Source organism: Bubalus bubalis, chromosome 2 (assembly GCF_019923935.1).
Source record: "Bubalus bubalis isolate 160015118507 breed Murrah chromosome 2, NDDB_SH_1, whole genome shotgun sequence".
Classification (NCBI taxonomy): Eukaryota; Metazoa; Chordata; class Mammalia; order Artiodactyla; family Bovidae; genus Bubalus; species Bubalus bubalis.
Window position 1 is genome coordinate 172667413 of NC_059158.1, and position 20010 is coordinate 172687422.

At 52.9% G+C, this 20010-nt stretch overlaps 2 protein-coding genes across 5 annotated transcripts in view; one reads left to right on the top strand and one right to left on the bottom strand.

Annotated features, from left to right (window-relative positions):
• Window positions 1-226: 226 nt before the first annotated feature.
• Window positions 227-6332, top strand: A3GALT2 (alpha 1,3-galactosyltransferase 2). The gene is made up of 5 exons (XM_044925323.1): window positions 227-308; window positions 2127-2235; window positions 2441-2530; window positions 2798-2935; window positions 5517-6332. The coding sequence occupies exons 1-5, from the start codon at window positions 227-229 to the stop codon at window positions 6202-6204; spliced, it is 1107 nt and encodes a 368-aa protein (XP_044781258.1). The 3' UTR covers window positions 6205-6332.
• Window positions 6333-11840: 5508 nt separating this feature from the next.
• The window catches only part of ZNF362 (zinc finger protein 362), a 40577-nt gene continuing 32407 nt past the window's right edge, over window positions 11841-20010 (bottom strand). For 3 of the 4 annotated variants that reach the window (XM_025278473.2, XM_006054673.3, XM_044937969.1), the window contains 3 exons: window positions 17147-17225; window positions 16887-17045; window positions 11841-13669 (listed from right to left, as the gene is read on the bottom strand). In XM_025278473.2, coding sequence (XP_025134258.1) covers window positions 13553-13669; window positions 16887-17045; window positions 17147-17225 — 355 coding nt within the window. In that variant the 3' untranslated portion in view covers window positions 11841-13552. Of the gene's footprint in view, window positions 15135-16886; window positions 17046-17146; window positions 17226-20010 lie in introns of all 4 variants that reach the window. The other variant, XM_044937968.1, reaches the window with a different exon arrangement.

The window sequence follows — 20010 nt, forward strand, 5'->3', positions numbered from 1 at the left end:
CATGAAAGCTGTAGTGATTTACATCCCACCAGCAGGTGTAAGAGTGCTTGTCTCGCTGTATTCTCACAGCGTGGCTATTTTCATTTCTTTTTAAAAAGTGCTCATTTTATAGGCAAAACATCTCGCCTGGTTCTAATCCATAAGTCTTTGATTACTGTAAGGGTGAACATCTTTCCATATGTTTGCCTACTAAATGCATTTCCCCTTTGAGGATTTCCCTCATGCGATGTGGACACAGTTAAGGCAGCTGGCATTTTATGAGCTGACTCTGGGGGCTGTTCGGGGGAGGGGGAACTGGGAGCAGGCAGGTCCTGGTGGGGATGAGCAGGCAAGGTCACTGTGGGGGTTGGGGGGATAGGTGCGGCAAAGAAGGGGGAGATCAAGGAGGCAAAGCCAACACACCCTGAGGACTTGCAACAGACAGTGGGCGAGGCAGAGGGAGGGGTCAGTGCACCCAGGTTTGGCCAACTGAACAGAACCACGCGTCCAACAGAGATGCACGGATGAGTATGTACATACACAACTGCAAGGGGCCTCTCTGACCTATTTACTGGATACACCTACTGAGGAACAGTGACATGGGGCAGCAGGAAAGGCAGGGGCATGAGGGTCTGATTGGGCTGCCTTCTTGGAAGAGACCGGAGGAGGCAGATTTTGGAAGGACTTTATAGGGCAGGGAGGGGATCTGGGAGTTTGTGCTGAGAATCCTGAGGGCTTGTTCAGCAACAATAATATGGATGATAATCAACGATAGCTAAAGCTTATTGAGCTGTTACTGTGTGCAAGGCCTTGTTCTAAATCACTTAGCAGGTATGAACTCAGTAGCCACCGCAGCCCTCTAAGGTAGGTAATCTTATGAAGTACATGTCTAGATGAGGAGACTCAAGTGTAGAGGCCCGGAATCTTGCCCGAGGTCAGAGAGCTAAGAAGTGGTGGCCTGGGATTCAAACCTGGGGGGCTAGCTCCAGTGGCCAGGCTCCTCACCACAGGGGTTCTGTCCATCTAGAGACACTGGACCCCAGCAGGGGTAAGGAGAGCTGGAGGAGACCCCCTCACCCCCTGCTGAGGAGCTCATTAAAATTCTCAACTTTCAGAGCCCTTCTGGAAAACAAGCAACTACGGACAAATCGCAAAGTCCACCTCCTTGGAGCCAGCAATGGGGTTGCTGAACTCTGCTGGAGGGACCCCACTCCATGACTGGAGCCACCACAGACACACAGTCCCCTGACTGCAGCCTGCCCTCCAGGAAGCCCAGCAACTCATCCCTAAGCCCCAGATGCTCTCAACTCCCAGCCACAAACTTCCCTGCATCCCCTTCCAGACTCTTCCCTGTCCAAGTTCAATCCGACCCAGGCGAAGCACCCTGTTACTATCCCCCATATCTGCTTCTGGGAAAAAGCAAAAAAAATTACACATCTACATGCTCATCAGAAATGACCTGGTTAGGCAAATGATGCCATCCCAATCAAAGGCATATTAGGCAGCCAGAAAAGAGGGTGAGGAAGCACTTCAAGAATGCAGATGGACATAATGGTCCATGGAAAATGCAAGGTGGAGCGACCACTTGTGGGGGGAAAGCCAAGGAAGGGATGGAGGGAAGGAGAAAGAACTTGCTACCGTATTTATATTTGCCTGTCTATGCATAGACTAGCCCCCTGCAGAGGGGACTGGGTGGCTAAAAACAGGAGAAACTGCACTATCTACCCTCTTCTGTACCTTTCAATGTCTGTGCCAAATGACAGAATAATATATTCATATCAACATTAAATCACATCATTTTTCATATATAAATGTATATGCGCGATGAGTTGCTGATGCTCCTTCCAGCTCAGTCGATAAAGAATCTGCCTGCAATGTAGGAGACCTCTGTTCAACTCCTCGGTCAGGAAGATCCACTGGAGAAGGGAGAGGCTACCCACTCCAGTATTCTTGGGCTTCCCTTGTGGCTCAGCTGGTCAAGAATCCACCCACAATGCGGGAGACCTGGGTTTGATCCCTGGGTTGGAAAGATTCCCTGGAGAAAGGAAAGGGAAAATACTCCAGTATTCTGGACTGGAGAATTCCATGGACTGTATAGTCCACGAGGTTGCAAAGAGCTGGACACGACTGAGCGACTTTCACTTTCATTCACTTTCACTCCCCACCTCCCAGGGCCTGGAAGAAAATCTTCTGGCAGCTGATCCTACTTGCACTTGGCATCTTAGGGCTGCTCCTGTTCGGGCTTCCTGTACTCAGGTATAACCCCTTCCCCAGCCCTCACAATGGGACCAGCAGGCGCAGGGTCCAAGTGGCCCTTTCCAAGTGCCCCCTTGAGGGATGGGGAGTGGCAGCTGTCACGGCTGCACAAGCATCCTCGGGGGCTCTCCCCCCTTGTAAGTAGCAAAGAGAGAGGGCTCCTGAGCAGGCTGGCACCCCCCTCACTACTGCTCCCACCCCACAGGCATCTGGAAGTCCTCATCCCTATGGGTGTCTGCCCTCTGGCCAGAACGCCCCTGCCGAGAGACAACTTCACGGGTCCCCTGCATCCTGGGTGAGAAGCCACCACCTCTACCACTCTGAGAACACCCCCACACCCTACTGAGCTCTGCCCCAGTGTCCCTGTCCTCCTCGCATCCCCGACCCTGGCAGGGCTAGGCACTCCACCCAGGGCCCCCCTCAGGTAGCACATCTCCCACTACTCTGCTGACCTGGGGCAGGCCTGGGTGGTCCCGAGGGTCCAGGACTAGGGGGGGTGGCAGTGAACATTCACCCAGCAGGTGAATGGATGAACCTGTCTCTCCCTCCCTGCCCCGGCCAGGGCCCGGCCTGAGGTCCTAACCTGTACTTCCTGGGGGGCTCCCATTATTTGGGATGGCACCTTCGACCCAGATGTGGCCCAGCAAGAGGCTGTACAGCGGAACCTCACCGTGGGTCTGACTGTCTTTGCTGTAGGCAGGTAAGGCCTGGGGAGGGAAATGGTGGCATCCTAGCAGGAAGGAGTGGCGGTGCATGTGATGTAGCAAGTGGGGCACCCCATTCTCCTGGGCCATAGGATGCCAAGGAGAAGCAGAGACAGCACCCCTTGTCCAGACTCCCATGGTGAGGGCAGACCCCTCCTCCCTGGACACCAACGCTGTGGAGTCCACCCGGCACAGGTAGCCAGTAGCTCAGAATCACAACCGAGAAGGAATCTGCCCAGGGTCTGGGGCAGATCCATCCGGGGGCCTTGGGTTTTCGGTGAGAAAAGGGTCTTTTCAGGTGAGACTTGTGAGAGCAGATGACAACGACTGGGTAAACAGAGGGGCTGGCCCGGTGGCAGAAGGGCCCGTAGCCAGTGGCTCATGCACAAGCACCCAACAAGGGGAAGCGGGAGGCTGGCCAAGCAATTCTGATGGCAGGAGAGGGACTGGGGAGCTGAGGGCTTTTGCAAGGGAGCGAATCTGGGCTGGGTAAAGAGGGATGTGAAGAAAGGGAGATGCTGAGAATGGCAGCGTCAGCAGACCAGAGGACTCTGAGGAAGGGCTGTTGGGGGTGGAATCACAGGACATGGGCTGGAAGGATGGGGGCTCCCAGAGTGGGACATGTGAAGGCTGCAACTTTGGCGGGGGGCCCAGACTGATGATGACCAAGTGGAGAGAGAGGCCATGGGGGCAGCTGACTGAGTGGGGAGGGGACAGGATCAGGACAGGAGGCCAATCGAGGATATGAGGGGCCCCCAGGTATGGAGAAGGAGCCCAGAGTGGTAGGTGGAGAAAAAATCTCAGGGCACTGACTTTTTCATCTCCCCATTATGGACAGCAGGCTCTCCAAGCTGGTATTCACCTTGCAGTAGTGAGGCAAAGTTCTGGCTAAGAGCAGCAATCAGATCCTGCAATCTAAGGGCACAGAGAGGTAGAGTTTAAGGCAATCTAAGGAAAAGTTTCTAATAATGGAACGGGCTGCTTTGGGAAGGCAGTGAGAGCTTTGCATCCAGAAAAAGATATCTAAAAGTCTGGGGAAGGAATTCTGTCATCAGATACCCCAGACAACTGCTCAAGGTTCCTCCAAATTTGTACCCCACACTCTGGAAGGGAGAGAAAGTCAGGAGGGCCCCTGGAAGGCCAGGGAGCAAACAGGACAAGGGCTGACCAGGCAGCCAGGCAGGCAGAACTATGGCCTCTCCAGGACCTTTGTGCCCCCACTTCTGTTCTGGATGCTGAGTAAGGGGTTTCTCCACCAGCCTTCAGAGCTCAGTTGGTAAAGAATCCGCCTGCAAAGCAGGAGACCCTGGTTCAATTCCTGGGTCGGGAAAATCTGCTGGAGAAGGGACAGGCTACTCACTCCAGTATTCTTGGGTTTCCCTTGTGGCTCAGGTGGTAAAGAATCTGTCTGCAGTGCAGGAGACCTGGGTTCGATCCCTGGGTTGGGAAAATCCCCTGGAGAAGGGAAAGGCTATCCACTCCAGTATTCTGGCCTGGAGAATTCCATGGACTGTATAGCCCATGTGGACGCAAACAGTCGACACAACTGGAGCGATTTTCGCTTTCACTTTCCACCAGCCTGAGGGACCCAGAGTCTCTGGGACCAGAAATTTCAGGGTCCTAAGTTCCAAGGTTCTATAAACCCAACATAAGACGCTGAGGCTTCTAAGTCTCTAATTCCAGCTTCTCCCAGTTCCACCCAGAATACAGCAAGTGCAGGTAAGGATACAGGCTCTAATGCCAGGCTGGGTTCAAATCCTGGTTTCACACTTACCAACTGTGTGTGCACTTGGACAAGCTAATAAAGCTCTTTGTGACTCAGTTTCCTCACCTGAGATAAAGATAATAATGGTGAAGATTAAATGAGATAAGGCACATTACTTTGAAAACTGTCTGCCACATGATTAATGTTCTAAAATATGAGGCATTATTACTATTATTTTAGGACCCCAGGATTCCAAAGTGTGTTTATAGAAAGTTACTAGTATCGCAAACATCCCACTTACCTAGGTTTGTGGTTTGTCACCACAAACTCAGTGACAGAAAACAATTCATTATTACCATTGCTCACGGTCTTGTGGCTCAGGAATTCCGACAGGGCTCAGCAACTGGGGCCCCTCCCTGCTCCCAAACTTTTGGGTCCCCACCAGGCCAGTAGCCTGCAGAAAACCAGAGGGCGCTTTTCCCCATGGCTAGCTCAGGCTCTCTCACTTCGTGGCAACCTCAGAGTGCTTAAGCAAAGGGCCAGAGCTCTAAAGAGACAAAGGCTAACGGGCCAGTCCTCCCAAGGACCAGCACAGCATCCCTTTCTTGGGACTCTACTGACCTAGGCGGTCAGGGAGTGCCGCGTTCTAGGGCAGGGACACAGAGCCCCTGTGGGCAGGGATGGCAAACAATGGGCAATGATTTTTAATTCACCTCGGACGACTCTGGGGCTGAATAGTTCTGGAGTTCCGGGGTCTGGGGTTGCAGGATCCCAGGAAGGACACGGGGAGGGCTTGTAAGCCCGACGACTCCTCGGACTCCGGAGGGCGCAGCGGCCAGGCTGATTTGGCCTGGCCCCGCCCCGCCCGGCAGGTACCTGGAGAAGTACCTGGAGCGCTTCCTGCAGACGGCCGAGCAGCACTTCATGGTGGGCCAGCGCGTGATATACTACGTGTTCACCGAGCGTCCGGCCGCGGTACTCTGCGTGCCGCTGGGCCCGGGCCGCCGGCTGCGCGTGGAGCGCGTGGCACGCGAGCGCCGCTGGCAGGACGTGTCCATGGCGCGCATGCGCGCGCTGCACGCGGTGCTGGGCGGCCGCCTGGGCCGCGAGGCGCGCTTTGTGCTCTGCATGGACGTGGACCAGCACTTCAGCGGCACCTTCGGACCTGAGGCGCTGGCCGAGTCGGTGGCGCAGCTGCACGCCTGGCACTACCGCTGGCCTCGGCGGCTGCTGCCCTTCGAGCGCGACGTGCGCTCGGCCGCCGCCCTGGGCCCCGGGGAGGGCGACTTCTACTACCACGCGGCCGTGTTCGGGGGCAGCGTGGCGGCCCTGCGGCGGCTGACGGCGCACTGCGCGCGGGCCCTTCGGCGGGACCGCGCGCGCGGCCTGGAGGCGCTCTGGCACGACGAGAGCCACCTCAACAAGTTCTTCTGGCTGCACAAGCCCGCCAAGCTGCTGTCGCCCGAGTTCTGCTGGAGCCCCGACATAGGCCGCCGGGCCGAGATCCGCCGCCCGCGCTTGCTCTGGGCGCCCAAGGAGTATGCCTTGCTGCGTGGCTAGCGGGGCACTGGGCCCCGGAGGTCCCAGACGCTGGCGGGGCCCCTTCTGGAAGCGGAGTGGCGCTGGAGGGGACGGAAAGACTGCATGAAAACCTGCCTGGCTGCGGAGATGGGGGACAGGGGGCTGGAACAGGCCCGGCCTTGGGGGAGTGCCTCTCCGAGGCGGGCGGTCCATCCCTTCCCCAACTTGGTACAGCGACCCAGGCACCACCAGCTCCCTGGAAACGTTTCACTTCTGCCCTTACTGAGTTCAGCAGAGGCCCCACCCCCGAAGAGATGTTTTAGCCCCTTCCTCATACCCCCCACTTAAAAAAAAAAGTGGGACTGAGGCCCAAAAAGGGAACGTAACTGTCTAAGGACCCAGAGCATCTGTGAGTCAGTCAGTGAGGTCAGCAGCTGGAAAGTCAGGACGGGCCCACAGGCCAAATAGAGCTGCCGCTGGGCAGGAGCCCCAGATGGAGAAACACAGTGGCATCCGGTTCACCTCCCCCGCTCTCGGCAGGGTTTGTACATATTTAAGCAATACGATAATAAAATACATTAGTCCACAGTGTCCTTGTGGCCCTTTCTCCTGGAGAATCCAGATTCATAAAAAAAAAAACATTTCCTCGCCATGGGACCCACGGCTGTTTAGCCACAGTGTCTGGGAGATAAATTTCCTTATCCGTGGCTGCTCCCCAGACTCTTCATCCTCAATAGAGAAAGATGCACGTTCCGAATGGGAGCATGAAGTCATCAGGCCTTCCAGGAAAGGTGGTTCCCTCCGGGAAATAGCTGCAGAGTTGGGGAAGTTATCTGCTGGAAGTCCCTGAGATATTGTCTTAACAGCTGCAAACTAGAGGCCTGGAGAGGGTGGGATTTCCCTCCGGGTCTCCTGAACCATTTCTGTAGTGTTCTCATAGACCTTCAATTTTTAACAGCCTCCACTGGTCTCAGGTGGGACAACAGTTCTGTAAGCCAACTCTGATGGCTTTTACACAGTAACCATTTTTTCAAACAATTTTTACAAACATTTTATCAACACAGTTAATGATGATCTCCCCTCTCCAAAGCAGTTCCTAGGTCCCAGTGTCTCCTTCCTAAACTAGATTAGCAGAACCCAGGAGGCCTTTTGGACTCTGGGTTAGAGCTACGAACAGGCCAGGTGTGCCTGAGAACAGGTTATTACTTGATGACTCTAAGCTGACATCCCTTCCTCTGGTGGGAGACGGTCCACCCTACCCTGCAGCATTCACTAAAAGCCACACAGACCAACTCCGTGGCCAGCAGAGACCTGAGTTCGGACAGGTAGGATCTGGTTAGGAATCAGCCCCCTTCTGACTGTGCATGGCTGTGGACTAGATCCTTAACCTTTGTTGAGTCTGTTTTCTCATATGTCAGGTGGGGATGCCAGTCACCCTCCGTGCAGGTGTTGTGACGCTCCAGAAAATAACTTGCCTTCTCCCGCTCCTTGCCTGCTCCTTCTCCAGCAACTTCAAGGAGTGCAGAGGAGTCAGCAAAGGCCAGTCATTTCCTGTTTTAAAGAGGAAGTGATGGCAGGAATCAGGGGTTTTCTGGAGCTGGGCTGGAGCAGCCTCCTGAGGTGGGTTGAGACCTTTCTGAGGAGGGGGAGGAGTCAAGGAAGCTTCAGGGGAACAGAGTGGATGATCACTTGGTAACAGGTCGTCCTTTGTCCCAGAGGCCCACCATGGGGGTAGGGCTGTAGAGGCAGGAATAAGCTCCTTCTGCAACTCCTCATCAGTATCTCTGTCAATCATTATCCTCAGTACCCATCCTGCGACCCTCAAGGACCCAATAAGCTCCTGAGAGCTTCCAGGTGAGCCGGTGAAAATCAGACTCCCAGTCCCCCTAGCGTCACTGCTACATGCAAAATCTTCACCTGTCCAGCCATCCTTAGTGCCATGCCAGCTCAGATGTCATCCCCCCAAATTCCCAAACGTCGACAGCCCTCTGTAATCAGAGTTTACTGATCATAAAGGACATAGACTCATCAAGGCTACATCAAATAATAACAACAGTTACATTTATTGGGTACTTACTGTGTGCCAGACACAGTTCTAAGCCTTAGATATCTATTGATTCATTCAGTCCTCATATCCACCCTATAAATTACTATTATTTTCTTCATATTACCCATGAGAAAATCGGGCACAGAGAGGTTAACTAACTTACCTGCTGCTACACCATTCAGTTCAGTTCAGTTGCTCAGTCGTGTCCGACTCTTTGTGACCCCATGAATTGCAGCATGCCGGGCCTCCCTGTCCATCACCAACTCCCGGAGTTCACCCAAACTCATGTGCATCAAGTCGGTGATGCCATCCAGCCATCTCATCCTCTATCATCCCCTTCTCCTCCTGCCCACAATCCCTCCCAGCATCAGGGTCTTTTCCAATGAGTCAACTCTTCGCATCAGGTGGCCAAAGTACTGGAGTTTCAGCCTCAACATCAGTCCTTCCAATGAACACCCAGGACTGGTCTCCTTTAGGATGGACTGGTTGGATCTCCTTGCAGTCCAAGGGACTCGCAAGAGTCTTCTCCAGCACCACAGTTCAAAAGCATCAATTCTTTGGTGCTCAGCTTTCTTTATAGTCCAACTCTCACATCCATACATGACCACTGGAAAAACCATGGCCTTGACTAGACAGACCTTTGTTGGCAAAGTAATGTCTCTGCTTTTTAATATACTATCTAGGTTGGTCATAACTTTCTTTCCAAGCAGTAAGTGTCTTTTAATTTCATGGCTGCAGTCACCATCTGCAGTGATTTTGGAGCCCCAAAAAATAAAGCCTGCCACTGTTTCCACTGTTTCTCCATCTATTTCCCGTGAAGTGATGGGACCAGATGCCATGATCTTCGTTTTCTGAATGTTGAGCTTTAAGCCAACTTTTTCACTCTCCTCTTTCACTTTCATCAAGAGGCTTTTTAGTTCCTCTTCACTTTCTGCCATAAGTGTGGTGTCATCTGCATATCTGAGGTTCTTGATATTTCTCCCGGCAATCTTGATTCCAACTTGTGCTTCTTCCAGCCCAGCGTTTCTCATGATGTACTCTGCATACAAATTAAATAAGCAGGGAGACAATATACAGCCTTGATGTACTCCTTTTCCTATTTGGAACCAGTCTGTTGTTCCATGTCCAGTTCTAACTGTTGCTTCCTGACCTGCATACAGGTTTCTCAAGAGGTAGGTCAGGTGTCTGGTATTCCCATCTCTTGAAGAATTTTCCACAGTTTGTTGTCATCCACACAGTCAAAGTCTTTGGCATAGTCAATAAAACAGAAATATGTTTTTCTGGAACTCTCTTGCTTTTTTGATGATCCAGCTGATGTTGGCAATTTGATCTCTGGTTCCTCTGCATTTTCTAAAACCAGCTTGAACATCTAGAAGTTCACAGCTCATGTATTGCTGAAGCCTGGCTTGGAGAATTTTGAGCATTACTTTACTAGCATGTGAGATGAGTGCAATTGTGCAGTAGTTTGAGCATTCTTTGGCATTGCCTTTCTTTGGGATTGGAATGAAAACTGACATTTTCTAGTCCTATGGCCACTGCTGAGTTTTCCAAATTTGCTGGCATATTGAGTGCAGCACTTTCACAGCATCATCTTTTAGGATTTGAAATAGCTCAACTGGAATTCCATCACCTCCACTAGTGATGCTTCCTAAGGCCCACTTGACTTTGCATTCCAGGATGTCTGGTTCTAGGTGAGTGATCACACCATTGTGGTTATCTGGGTCATGAAGATCTTTTTTGTTATAGTCCTTCTGTGTATTCTTGCCACCTCTTCTTAATATCTTCTGCTTCTGTTAGGTCTATACCGTTTCTGTCCTTTATTGAGCCCATCTTTGCATGAAATGTTCCCTTGGTATCTCTAATTTTCTTGAAGAGATCTCTAGTCTTCCCCATTCGGTTGTTTTCCTCTATTTCCTTGCATTGATTGCTGAGGAAGGCTTTCTTATCTCTCCTTGCTATTCTTTGGAACTCTGTATTCAAATGGGAATATCTTTCAGATGACCATTATATCTACTACTGTGGGCAGGAATCCCTTAAAAGAAATGGAATAGCCATCATGGTCAACAAAAGAGTCTGAAATGCAGTACTTGGATGCAATCTCAAAAACGACAGAATGATCTCTGTTCATTTCCAAGGCAAACCATTCAATATCACAGTGATCCAAGCCTATGCCCCAACCAGTAACACTGAAGAAGCTGAAGTTGAACGGTTCTATGAAGACCTCCAAGACCTTTTAGAACTAACACCCAAAAAAGATGTCCTTTTCATTATAGGGGACTGGAATGCAAAAGTAGGAAGTCAAGAAACACCTGGAGTAATAGGCAAATTTGGCCTTGGAATACAGAATGAAGCAGGGCAAAGGCTAACAGAGTTCTGCCAAGAGAACGCACTGGTCATAGCAAACACCCTCTTCCAACAACACAAGAGAAAGACTCTACACATGGACATCACCAGATGGTCAACACCGAAATCAGATTGATTATATTCTTTGCAGCCAAAGATGGAGAAGCTCTATACAGTCAGCAAAAACAAGACTGGGAGCTGACTGTGGCTCAGATCATGAACTCCTTATTGCCAAATTCAGACTTAAATTGAAGAAAGTAGAGAAACCACTAGACCATTCAGGTATGACCTATGGACAGAGGTTTGTGACGTTGTACAGGAGACAGGGATCAAGACCATCCCCATGGAAAAGAAATGTAAAAAAGCAAAATGGCTGTCTGAGGAGGCCTTACAAATAGCTGTGAAAAGAAGAGAAGCTACACCATTTTCAATTTATAAATACTGAATAAATTCACTGATGTGAGAGCAAGCAGGGAATTAGAACTAGCCAAAAGATGGAGACAAAGTCAGGGGCTGAGGGTGCCACTGGCCCTCGGTCTCTTCTGTCTATCTCTGCTTCTCTGCCTCCTTTGTCCTCCTGCTTGTCTCCCGCACAACACAGCCCACCCCACCCCACCCCACCCCTGCCTACATAGGATTTTCCATATCAGGTGCCCACCAGCTCCTAACTTGTCCCTAACACCCCAAATGGAGATTTCTGATTGGAGAGTCAGCCAGTGGTGTGCTGGTCAACGTTTAGCAACTGACTCTTGGAGGAAAACAAAAGGACAACCCGAATGATGATTTACTGGCTTATGTAACAAGTCAGTGCTGGGCTTGGGCCAGGTACAGGACTCCGTGATGTGTCTCCGGCTCTCCTCTTGGCTTTGTTCGGAGTCAGCTTCATCCTGGGACACCTGCAGCAGCAGCAACAGCAGCTCGTTTCACACCTCCAGCTACCCCAGTGACTGAGGGGACCAAGAAGGCCCCTTCACACACAGCTTCCCCATGGGGGGTCTGGGGGGGGGGGAGGGTCAATGGTTTGATTGCCTAGGAGGGAGATGCAGGAATTCCCCCAGAGCTTAGCAAGCCTGGCCCTGGGAGAGAGAAATTGACTCAACCATGAGTCACCATGGAGGGCTGCACTCCTTGGAGTCCTCGTGGTTCTTGGCTGCAAGTGATGGACACGTGAAAGGCCATTTCCCTTCCTTCCCAATTCTGGAGGGGGCGGCGCGGGGGAGGGGAGAGGAGCGTGGAAAGGTGCCCCCCGGCCCCGCCCTCGCACAGAGCACACACACCGCTGCCACCCGGCTGCAGGTACAGTTTATTCTTCACAACAGAGAAATACAAAGAGCAGAGGGGTTTGGGATTCCTGTTTCTTGCCCCCTTTAGTGTCTTCCCCCACATTTGACCTTTTTCTCCTCCCCACGCCTTTTCTTAAATAGAACGCAAACTGTGTTCCTGAAGCGCATTGCGGGGGAGCACCTGCCCTCACCTCCCTGCCACCACGATGCAGACTGAGAAGCCAACAGACTGTTTTCTCTTTTTTAATAAGGTAACTAGTTCTAAATACGGTGGCCTGGAGGTCCCATAGAAAAAAAGCAAAGGGTGTTAACAGTATGTATAACAGCGTATTTACAGGGTAGTAACATGCGGACGAAAAGCTACAATACTGAGTATCAGACGACGCAAGTCAAACAAAGGGGTGGGGGCGGGGCGGAGAACTCCGTGGGAAAAGAAACCCCGGGAGACGTTAAACTGGTAAATCAATGGCGAGTTAAGGCTTAAAAAGTGTATAAAAATAACACAGTTAATATTCAAAACGGAACTCCAGATACAGAATATATAGATGAGTTTCTGTCTAGTTTTCTTTTTTTTTTTTTCCCCAGGGGATGTAGAGGGGGCTTCTCCGGGCTCTGTACATAGTTCCTATATACACGGACACGCATGGCTTTCAGATTGGGGTGTGTCTGTGGGGGCTGAGGGCAGGGTCTGCTCTTGGGACCCTCCTCCCCAAGGATCCGTTCCCTGCCGAGCGGCCTAGGGCCTGGGCTGGGGATCCCCCTCCATGGCAGGGAAGACAAGTAACCCCTCCTTGGGCACTGCCCCAACCGGAGGAAATTCTGCAGAGCGGAGGGGGTCCTTGGCCCAGGCCCACTCCCTCCCCCGCTGCCCACAGTCTGGGATGGTGGGAGAGGTAGCCGATAGGTTTCCTGGCCAGCACTGAGGTAGACTGGGGTGGTCTTCAGGGCAGTGGGGGCACCGGGTCTTACCCAGCCCGCCCCCACCCCGTGTCCCTGGGCCTGCGCCCAGCCCAGCCAACCCTGCACCCTTTGGTCCTGCGGACCTCCCGGCCCCTCTCCATCTGTCTCCTGAAGCCCGGGCAGCCCTGGAAGCTGCCACGTCCCTCTGCTCAGTGATGCCCAGGGCACAGCTCTTGGAGGCTCGAGCTGGCAGCCGGCGGGGGGCGAGTGGCTCACTCCAGCTGCTTCCTGCCCCTCCCACCGGGGAGCCCCACTGCGGTCCAGACTCTCAGGCCTGCGCCTTCCCCTCAAGACCCAAGGCTGCGGCAAGAGAAGGTCCCACGCTGCCCTCTGGGTCTCTGTGTCCATCTGTCCGGTTCTTTCCATTTCTCGGTCTTAGCAGCACCAACTTCTTGGCCAATAAATATCTTTTTTTTGTTATTTTCCAAAACAAACTTAAAACAAACAAACAAACAAAAAAAAAAAACAGTGAAGCAAGTGAAGGATGGGGGAAGAAAAGGAAAACCCAGCGGAGAGGTTCAAAGTGCTCTGAGATCGTCTTTGGATGCCACCAAAACAGTCCAGAATCTTGCAGTTGGCCTGGCCGCCCCCGGAGCTGGACCGGGCAGGGCTTCTGCGGCCCAGGCTTTCTGGAAGGTCAGGAAGGTCATGAGAGAGCTCGGCTGTTCCTGGAGGGCCCCTGGAGGGAGTCGGGCCGGTGCTGCCTGGGTCTGTGTCTGCCAGTGGGCAGGACGGGGCGGCGCCTTGGGTCGGCTCAGATGAGGGAAATTCGCACCGGGATGCTGGGGGACTCCGTCCTCTGGGGCGAGTGATGGCTCACCAGGTGCTCCACCACTGTGTGTTTGGACATGTGCTTCATCAGGTAGGTCTCCTGCGGGCAGGGGTGAGATTCAGAACTTAAAACCAGCTGCTGGCAAGGGCGCAGGGGGAGCTGCAGTTCCTATAAGCGGCCACTGGAGGGCTCCTGGGTAGATGAGCCGGCTAGAGGTGGACAGCCACAGCTTTGGGGGTGCCAGATGGGCATTGGCATTGGTTGCAGGGATACTGCATTTCTGCCAGTGGTGGGGGCTGGTTCATTTACCAGAGTCGGAGCCCACTGTGTGCTGACTAGAGAACAGGCAGGCATCAGGATCGTCCCTCAGCAGTGACCACCTGGAACTCTCTAGGACCAGGCCATTAACCAATTGGCTGCAGTGGAATCCTGTCCAGTGGAGCAGACCTGCCCCCATCTGGCCGGTGCTCCCCGTGAGGGTGGAGCAGTAGGCCTCGGTTGACCCTGGCTCTGCCATTTCTCAGCAGTGGAACGTTGGACCAGTCATCTCACCCCTCCAAGCCTTAGTTTCCTCCTCTGCAGGCAGGGATGGGGAAGGAAGGACTTCACAGGGTAGCTATGGTGATGAGGGTAAAGCTCTTAGCAAGCAGCAGGGCTGAGGGGACCACTGCTTCCCTAGTCTCTACATTTCATTCTAGGTGGTGATGGGAGCCCCAGCAGAAGCATCCCCAAGCTCTCCCCTCCCTTGGGAAGAATTGGAGCCTGATCTGACTGGTGACTTTAGAAGCATAAACTGGGCATGCTCGGTTCGTCCTTTGAGCACCGCCCCAGCTTCGGCTGAGTCTGACCTGAGGCACCCAAGACTGGGTGGGTGAGGTGACGCAAGGCTCACCTGCAGACCCACAGGCCCTCACACTAACCTGCCCGGTGGTGCTCTGGTTTCCATCTGCCACTTCTTGGCTTCCTACCTCAGTTTGCTCAACAATGGGCAGAGGAAGCCGTCAAATGCGGTGACAAAGTGCTATCAACCACCACCAAAGGGAAGCAGTCGGCAAAATCCAAACGAGGAGACCATTCTTCAGGGAGTAAGTGGCAAAGAAAAGGCAGTTGGGATCAGGGTGGGGACAAGGAAGAATAGTTTAAAAGCTATACTGACCCAGTGCAATGTAAGAATTTTATTTGGATCTTGATTAAAAAATAAAATTTATAAATAAATAAAATTATAAATTATGCCATCCATGAGACAAATGAAAATGTGAATACCAACTGGGTATTTGATGATATTAAGGACTATGGTGAATCATTTTAAAGTATTATAAAGGTATTGTGGATAAGTTAAGACACAAAGTGAAAATTTTCAGATGGAACAATATGATGTCAGTTTTATTTCAAAAAAACAGGGATATGGATGAGGAAGGACTGGTTGATGCCAGGTCCTGGGGTCTGATGGCAGCCTGGCATCTGGTGCAGTCTGATGCAGTCTGGGGTCTGATGGCAGCATGCACGCTCAGTTGTGTCTGACTCTTTGCGACCCCACAGACTGAAGCCCGCCAGGTTCCTCTGTCTATGGGATTTCCCAGGCAAGAATACTGGAGTGAATTGCCATTTCCTCCTCCAGAGGATCTTCCCCACTCAGGGATCGAACCCGGATCTCCTGTATCTCCTGCATTGGCAGGATTCTTTACCTCTGAGCCACCTGGGAAGCCCCAACGGAAACATGAGGGCTCACTATTCACAAATGTTTCTTTTATGTATTATAGTAGTTTAAACGTCAATCCACTAAAATGTTTTTTCAGAAAAGGTAATTATTCTTGTTCTGTGGAGTCTAGTCAGGCCCAGTTCAGGGTGGGGCCTTAGGCCAGGTGAGATCTGACAGCCCCTTTCTCCCAGAGTTCAGATCCCCTCTAAGAACCATGGCTCTGAAGGTTGGTGACCCCTCCTTTAAGGTGCAATCCATCTGCCCCCTCCAGCCAAAGTGAACTTTCAAAATAACCCTCCTGGACAGTCTTCTCCCCATGGGTCCCCACTCCACCTGGGAAAACATGAGAACTTCCTAACAGGGCCCCACAGCCTCATGTGACCTAATTATTCTTCAGTTTCTGGAACACACTGCGTTGGTTCCACCTAGGGTGTTTGCATTCACTGTCTCCCTGCTTGGAAAGTTCCTCCCCTCCTCTTCTCCTCACCTGGCCAATTATCCCCTACGCCTTCTTCTAAATGCTACTTCCTTACACACCTACCCCAAACCATCTCCCTTCCCCAAGTCCATTTTATCCTCCCTGCAGCTGTCTTTCAAAACATATGTTTCTTTTTTTCCTTTATAGCTGAGGTTCTCAATCAGAGGCAATTTCTCCTCCAAGGGACATTTGGCAACCTCTAGAGGCATTTTCCAAGAGCGGTTGCTAAGTGGAATGTGGCCAAGGATGTTGCTAAACATCCTATAATGCTCAGGGCAGCACCCCCGGAAAAACGTCAGTGTGGGCCGAGGTTGAGAAAGCCTGCTGGAAAGCAGTTGCCGTGGCCTGTCACTACATATTCACTTGTGTGGTTACTTGTTTAATGTCCGTCTCCAGCAGTAGACTCTTAACCTGCCTGGGGGCAGAGAATATGTCTGTTTGATTCATCCTGATTCCCAAGGGCTTGGCACAAGTGTTCAGTAAACACTGAGTAAATAAATAACTGTGTTAGCTGAGGTCTGTCAGGCGCTGACTCTGCCAGTCAACAGTCCTATGAGTTAACAACTATTAGCTCCTCCATCTTACAGATGAGGAAACTGAGGCTTGGGGATCACTGGGTACATGTGGGGGTTAACCAGAATATCTGATTAGGCTGAAGGACACACATGAGTGACTCACCTGGACTCCCTCCCCTGGGTCTGAAAGGCCCTTGTTTAGGGAAATCCCCACCGGAGGACAGGGGATTGGCACCTTTCTGGCCCTGTTTGGACCTTTCCTGGTAGATCACCTTTCCAGGGCCAGGTCAGTATGCCCCCTTGTGGCCATGATAGGAGTTGCAGCTTCCCCAGTGGGGAAAAGGCCCCTCCCTTCCCTGGCCCTGGGAAGCAGGGTGACAGGCCCCCCTCCACCACTGCCTGGAGGAAACCACACCTCTGGCACCCAGGCTAAAAGGCTGCCTGAGAGGAGCTTAGCCTGAGGCAGCCAAAAACAGAAGGGGGAAGTGGATGGCCCAGCTCTGACATTCACTGTGATCTTACCCTCTTCCAGGGCCTCAGTTTCCTCATCTGGAAAATGGGAGCATCAGTACAGGTCTGAGGGGGCTGGGGTGAGGGAGAGGCTCCCAGGGGCCCGGCACTCACCGAGGTGTAGGCCCGCCCACACATGCTGCAGCAGTAGGCCTTGGCGTGCTTGATGGCGTGGGCCGAGAGGTGGATCTGCAGGGAGGCAGAGTCCGAGTAGGCCCGGTAGCAGTTGGGACACTTGTAGGGCTTGTCCTTGTTGTGCTGGCGCTGGTGAGACTGTGGGGAGCACAGCGAGGGTCAGGAGGCAGCTGGGCTCCCCTGGAGGGGGTGCAGGGAGCCGTACACCTAGCAGGCGGGGTGGGCAGGCAGGCACTCACCTGGAGGTTGGAGAGCTGAGTGAAAGCCTTTTCGCAGCCAGGATGTGGGCACTTGTAGGGTCTGTCGCCTGTGTGGATTCTGCAATGGGGAGCCCAGTGAGGTGGAGTCCCTGGCAGGTCCCCCAGGCCAGCTCCAGCCCCCAAGCCCTTGGCTGGCCTGCCCCACACCTCTGGCCCCCCAGCCTCCCAGGCTCCCTGCTCCACACACTTTCCCCTGACCCCGAGTGAGCCCCAGACAAGAGCTGGGACTTCAAAGGCCAGCCCTGTCCTTTCTTCTCCAGCCTCCCACTGCTGGTCTGTGACCAGAGCCTCCAGGCTCCTCACAGGGCCCCACTAAACCCAGCCCTCCACTAGCACCCACTCAGGCCTCGCAATCACTGTGGTGGGCTTACTTTGACTGCATTCTGCCCCTCTTCTAAAAAAGTCACCTGCAGACCAACCCACTGAAAAGAAGAGATTCACAGCTTTGCCAGGACCTTTCCTGCCTGCCTGCTTCTCTCAGGAGACAACTCCCCAATTGGCCCCCAGTTTCTATGTCCTGCCCACCCCCACCCCCACCCCCAATGTGGCTATCTGGTCACCCCAGCTACTGAGAGACTTCAGGGCAGGGTGGCCCTGAAGGTCAGCCCCTCTGTGTCCTTCCTGTGAGCCCCTTTTTGTTCTCATCCTGGCTCCACCATTTACTAGCCGGGTGACCGTGGTCAAATCACTGAGCCTCAGTTTCCTCATCTGCAAAATGGGTATAAAAATGCAGTCGTCCACCTCACTGGGTAGGCTTTGTGAAGATTACATTAGATAATATGCAAAGGGGCTTAGCCAAATATTAGCACAAAGTCAGCACTCCATCACCACTTACCATTATTATTATTATTCATTCAACAATGACTATGGCGGGCACCTGTGTGCCAGGAACCACCCTGGGTGCTCAGAACATATAAGTGAACAAAAGACAAACTCACTGCCTTGTGGAAACAAACAAGCAAGCATGAAATAAGTAAGTAAATCATGTGTAGAAGGTAATAAGTGCTCTGAGAAGAAAGCGGATGAGAGGGGTCATGTCAGGGTATAATCTTAAATAGGGTGGTGGGGGTCCTCACTGAGGAGACTTGGGAGCAGTGACTTCAGGGCTGTGGCTGTGCTTTCTGATGGCTGTACGTGCACTCGCCCAGCAGCCAGGTGAGGATGGAGGGGGACTGGGATCTAGTGCAAAATGGGCTCAGGAGCGCTGCGCACACACAGGGACGGGAGGCCCTCCCTGCTCTCCTAGGCTTGTCTTCAGTCATCTGCTCCGCAAATCCTGTGCCAAGCAGGTGGGCAATGAAATGCAGGCTAGACATGGACCTCTTTTGCCTAAGTTGCCAACAAGCATTAGATGAGAGGGGGAAATCCAGCTCTGACCATGTGGTCCACCTCCTTCCCAAAAGCCCCAACCCCCCTGGTTTACTCTGCCTATCAACAGATTCATCAAACAACTAAGGTCCCTCTGGCCAGGCCCTGTGCTGACCAGGCTGGAATAAGGAACACTCCCTGCCATCAGTGAGCCCATGACCTTGACTGCCCACTATGAATACTGACAGTCCAGATTCCCTAGAATACCAGTCAGGGCCCTTCACCTGTGGTCAGCCTCACCTCTCTGCTCCTGCACCCTGCATCCTGGTAGGAGGACCATTTCTCATCTGCAACCATGTCTGATGGATGCTTCTGCTCACCACCCCTGTGCCCTGGCTGCATCCTCAGCACATGACCGCCCGCCCCCTCCTCTGTTTTCTCTACTAGATGGGGAGCCCCAAGGGCAGGGACAGCACATCTCAGGCTGCATGGAGACAGGCCAGGTGGCGCTGGGCTGCAGTTCTGAGGACCTCTGTTCTACCTGCACATTTAGGGGTGTCACATGTTTGGGGACATCATCCCAGGCAGCTGCACCCCATCTCTACAATGGGAGCACCTTAACGGTCACCTGGACCAGTTGCACCTGCTGCCAGAAACCTTCCATTTCATCCTATCCTTGTCCCCTCCAGGGCTTGGAACTTGGTCAGCTAAGGGTCAGATGGCAGAGGGGACCAAGGCACCCCAGGATGTATGCTGATTTAGTTTTAAACCCCACAATGCCCACCCCAAAGTCCTTGCCTCCCACTGCTGCCCAGGTCATGCCTCTTCCCCGCCCCAAGGCTCCAGCCCGGCCGCCTCCCCTCCACCCCACCCTGAACATTTCAGGTCCCTTCCTACCTTCGTCTTGTATCCAGACTGCTCCTCTTCTAGACACACTCTCCCCCCAGCTCATACCTGGCTAGAACCTAGACTCCAGGTCCCAGTATAAAAGCCCCTTGATCGGGGAAGCTTTTCCTGATGCCCCAGACTAGGCCTGGCCCCTGCACCTACCCCTGAGCAGAAGTCTGTGTGTGGGCACGTGCTTTGTCAATGTCTAGTCGCTGACACTGGCTGCCTCCCGCCTTGAGAGCAAGAACGCTCTTGGTCCCTTCACCACCATCATCCCAGGGCCTGGCACAGGCTCCTCAGAGAGGACTTGAAACACAGGAAGGTGAGTTCTTTCCTCCTGAAGTCAGTCACTGACAGCAGTACTACGCTTCACATCATCACCACCACCTACTCCTCCGGGTATTTCGTAAGTGTTTGTTGACTGACTGACTGACGGTTCTCCAGGGATACCAGGTCCTTGCTTTGGACCTTGCTCCTCTGGCCTCCACCCCGAGTGCCCCAGCTGCCCAGCCTCCTTCCTAGACTCTCAGTCGCAGCCTCTCCTCTCCCGACCTCCACCAGAGCAGCAGTGTGGGATCTGACCTTGTCACAGCCCTGCTTCACACCCCCTATGTTACCCCCTTTTCTGGGACAGAATCCAAATCCCC

What these genes read in the sequence shown, in the direction of transcription:
- A3GALT2 (XM_044925323.1), top strand. Translation starts at nt 227, where the DNA reads ATGTGGACACAGTTAAGGCAGCTGGCATTTTATGAGCTGACTCTGGGG. An exon ending in TTCGGGCTTCCTGTACTCAG is followed by an intron (nt 2,236 to 2,440) that starts GTATAACCCCTT and finishes CCCACCCCACAG; the next exon opens with GCATCTGGAAGTCCTCATCC. An exon ending in ACTGTCTTTGCTGTAGGCAG is followed by an intron (nt 2,936 to 5,516) that starts GTAAGGCCTGGG and finishes CCCGCCCGGCAG; the next exon opens with GTACCTGGAGAAGTACCTGG.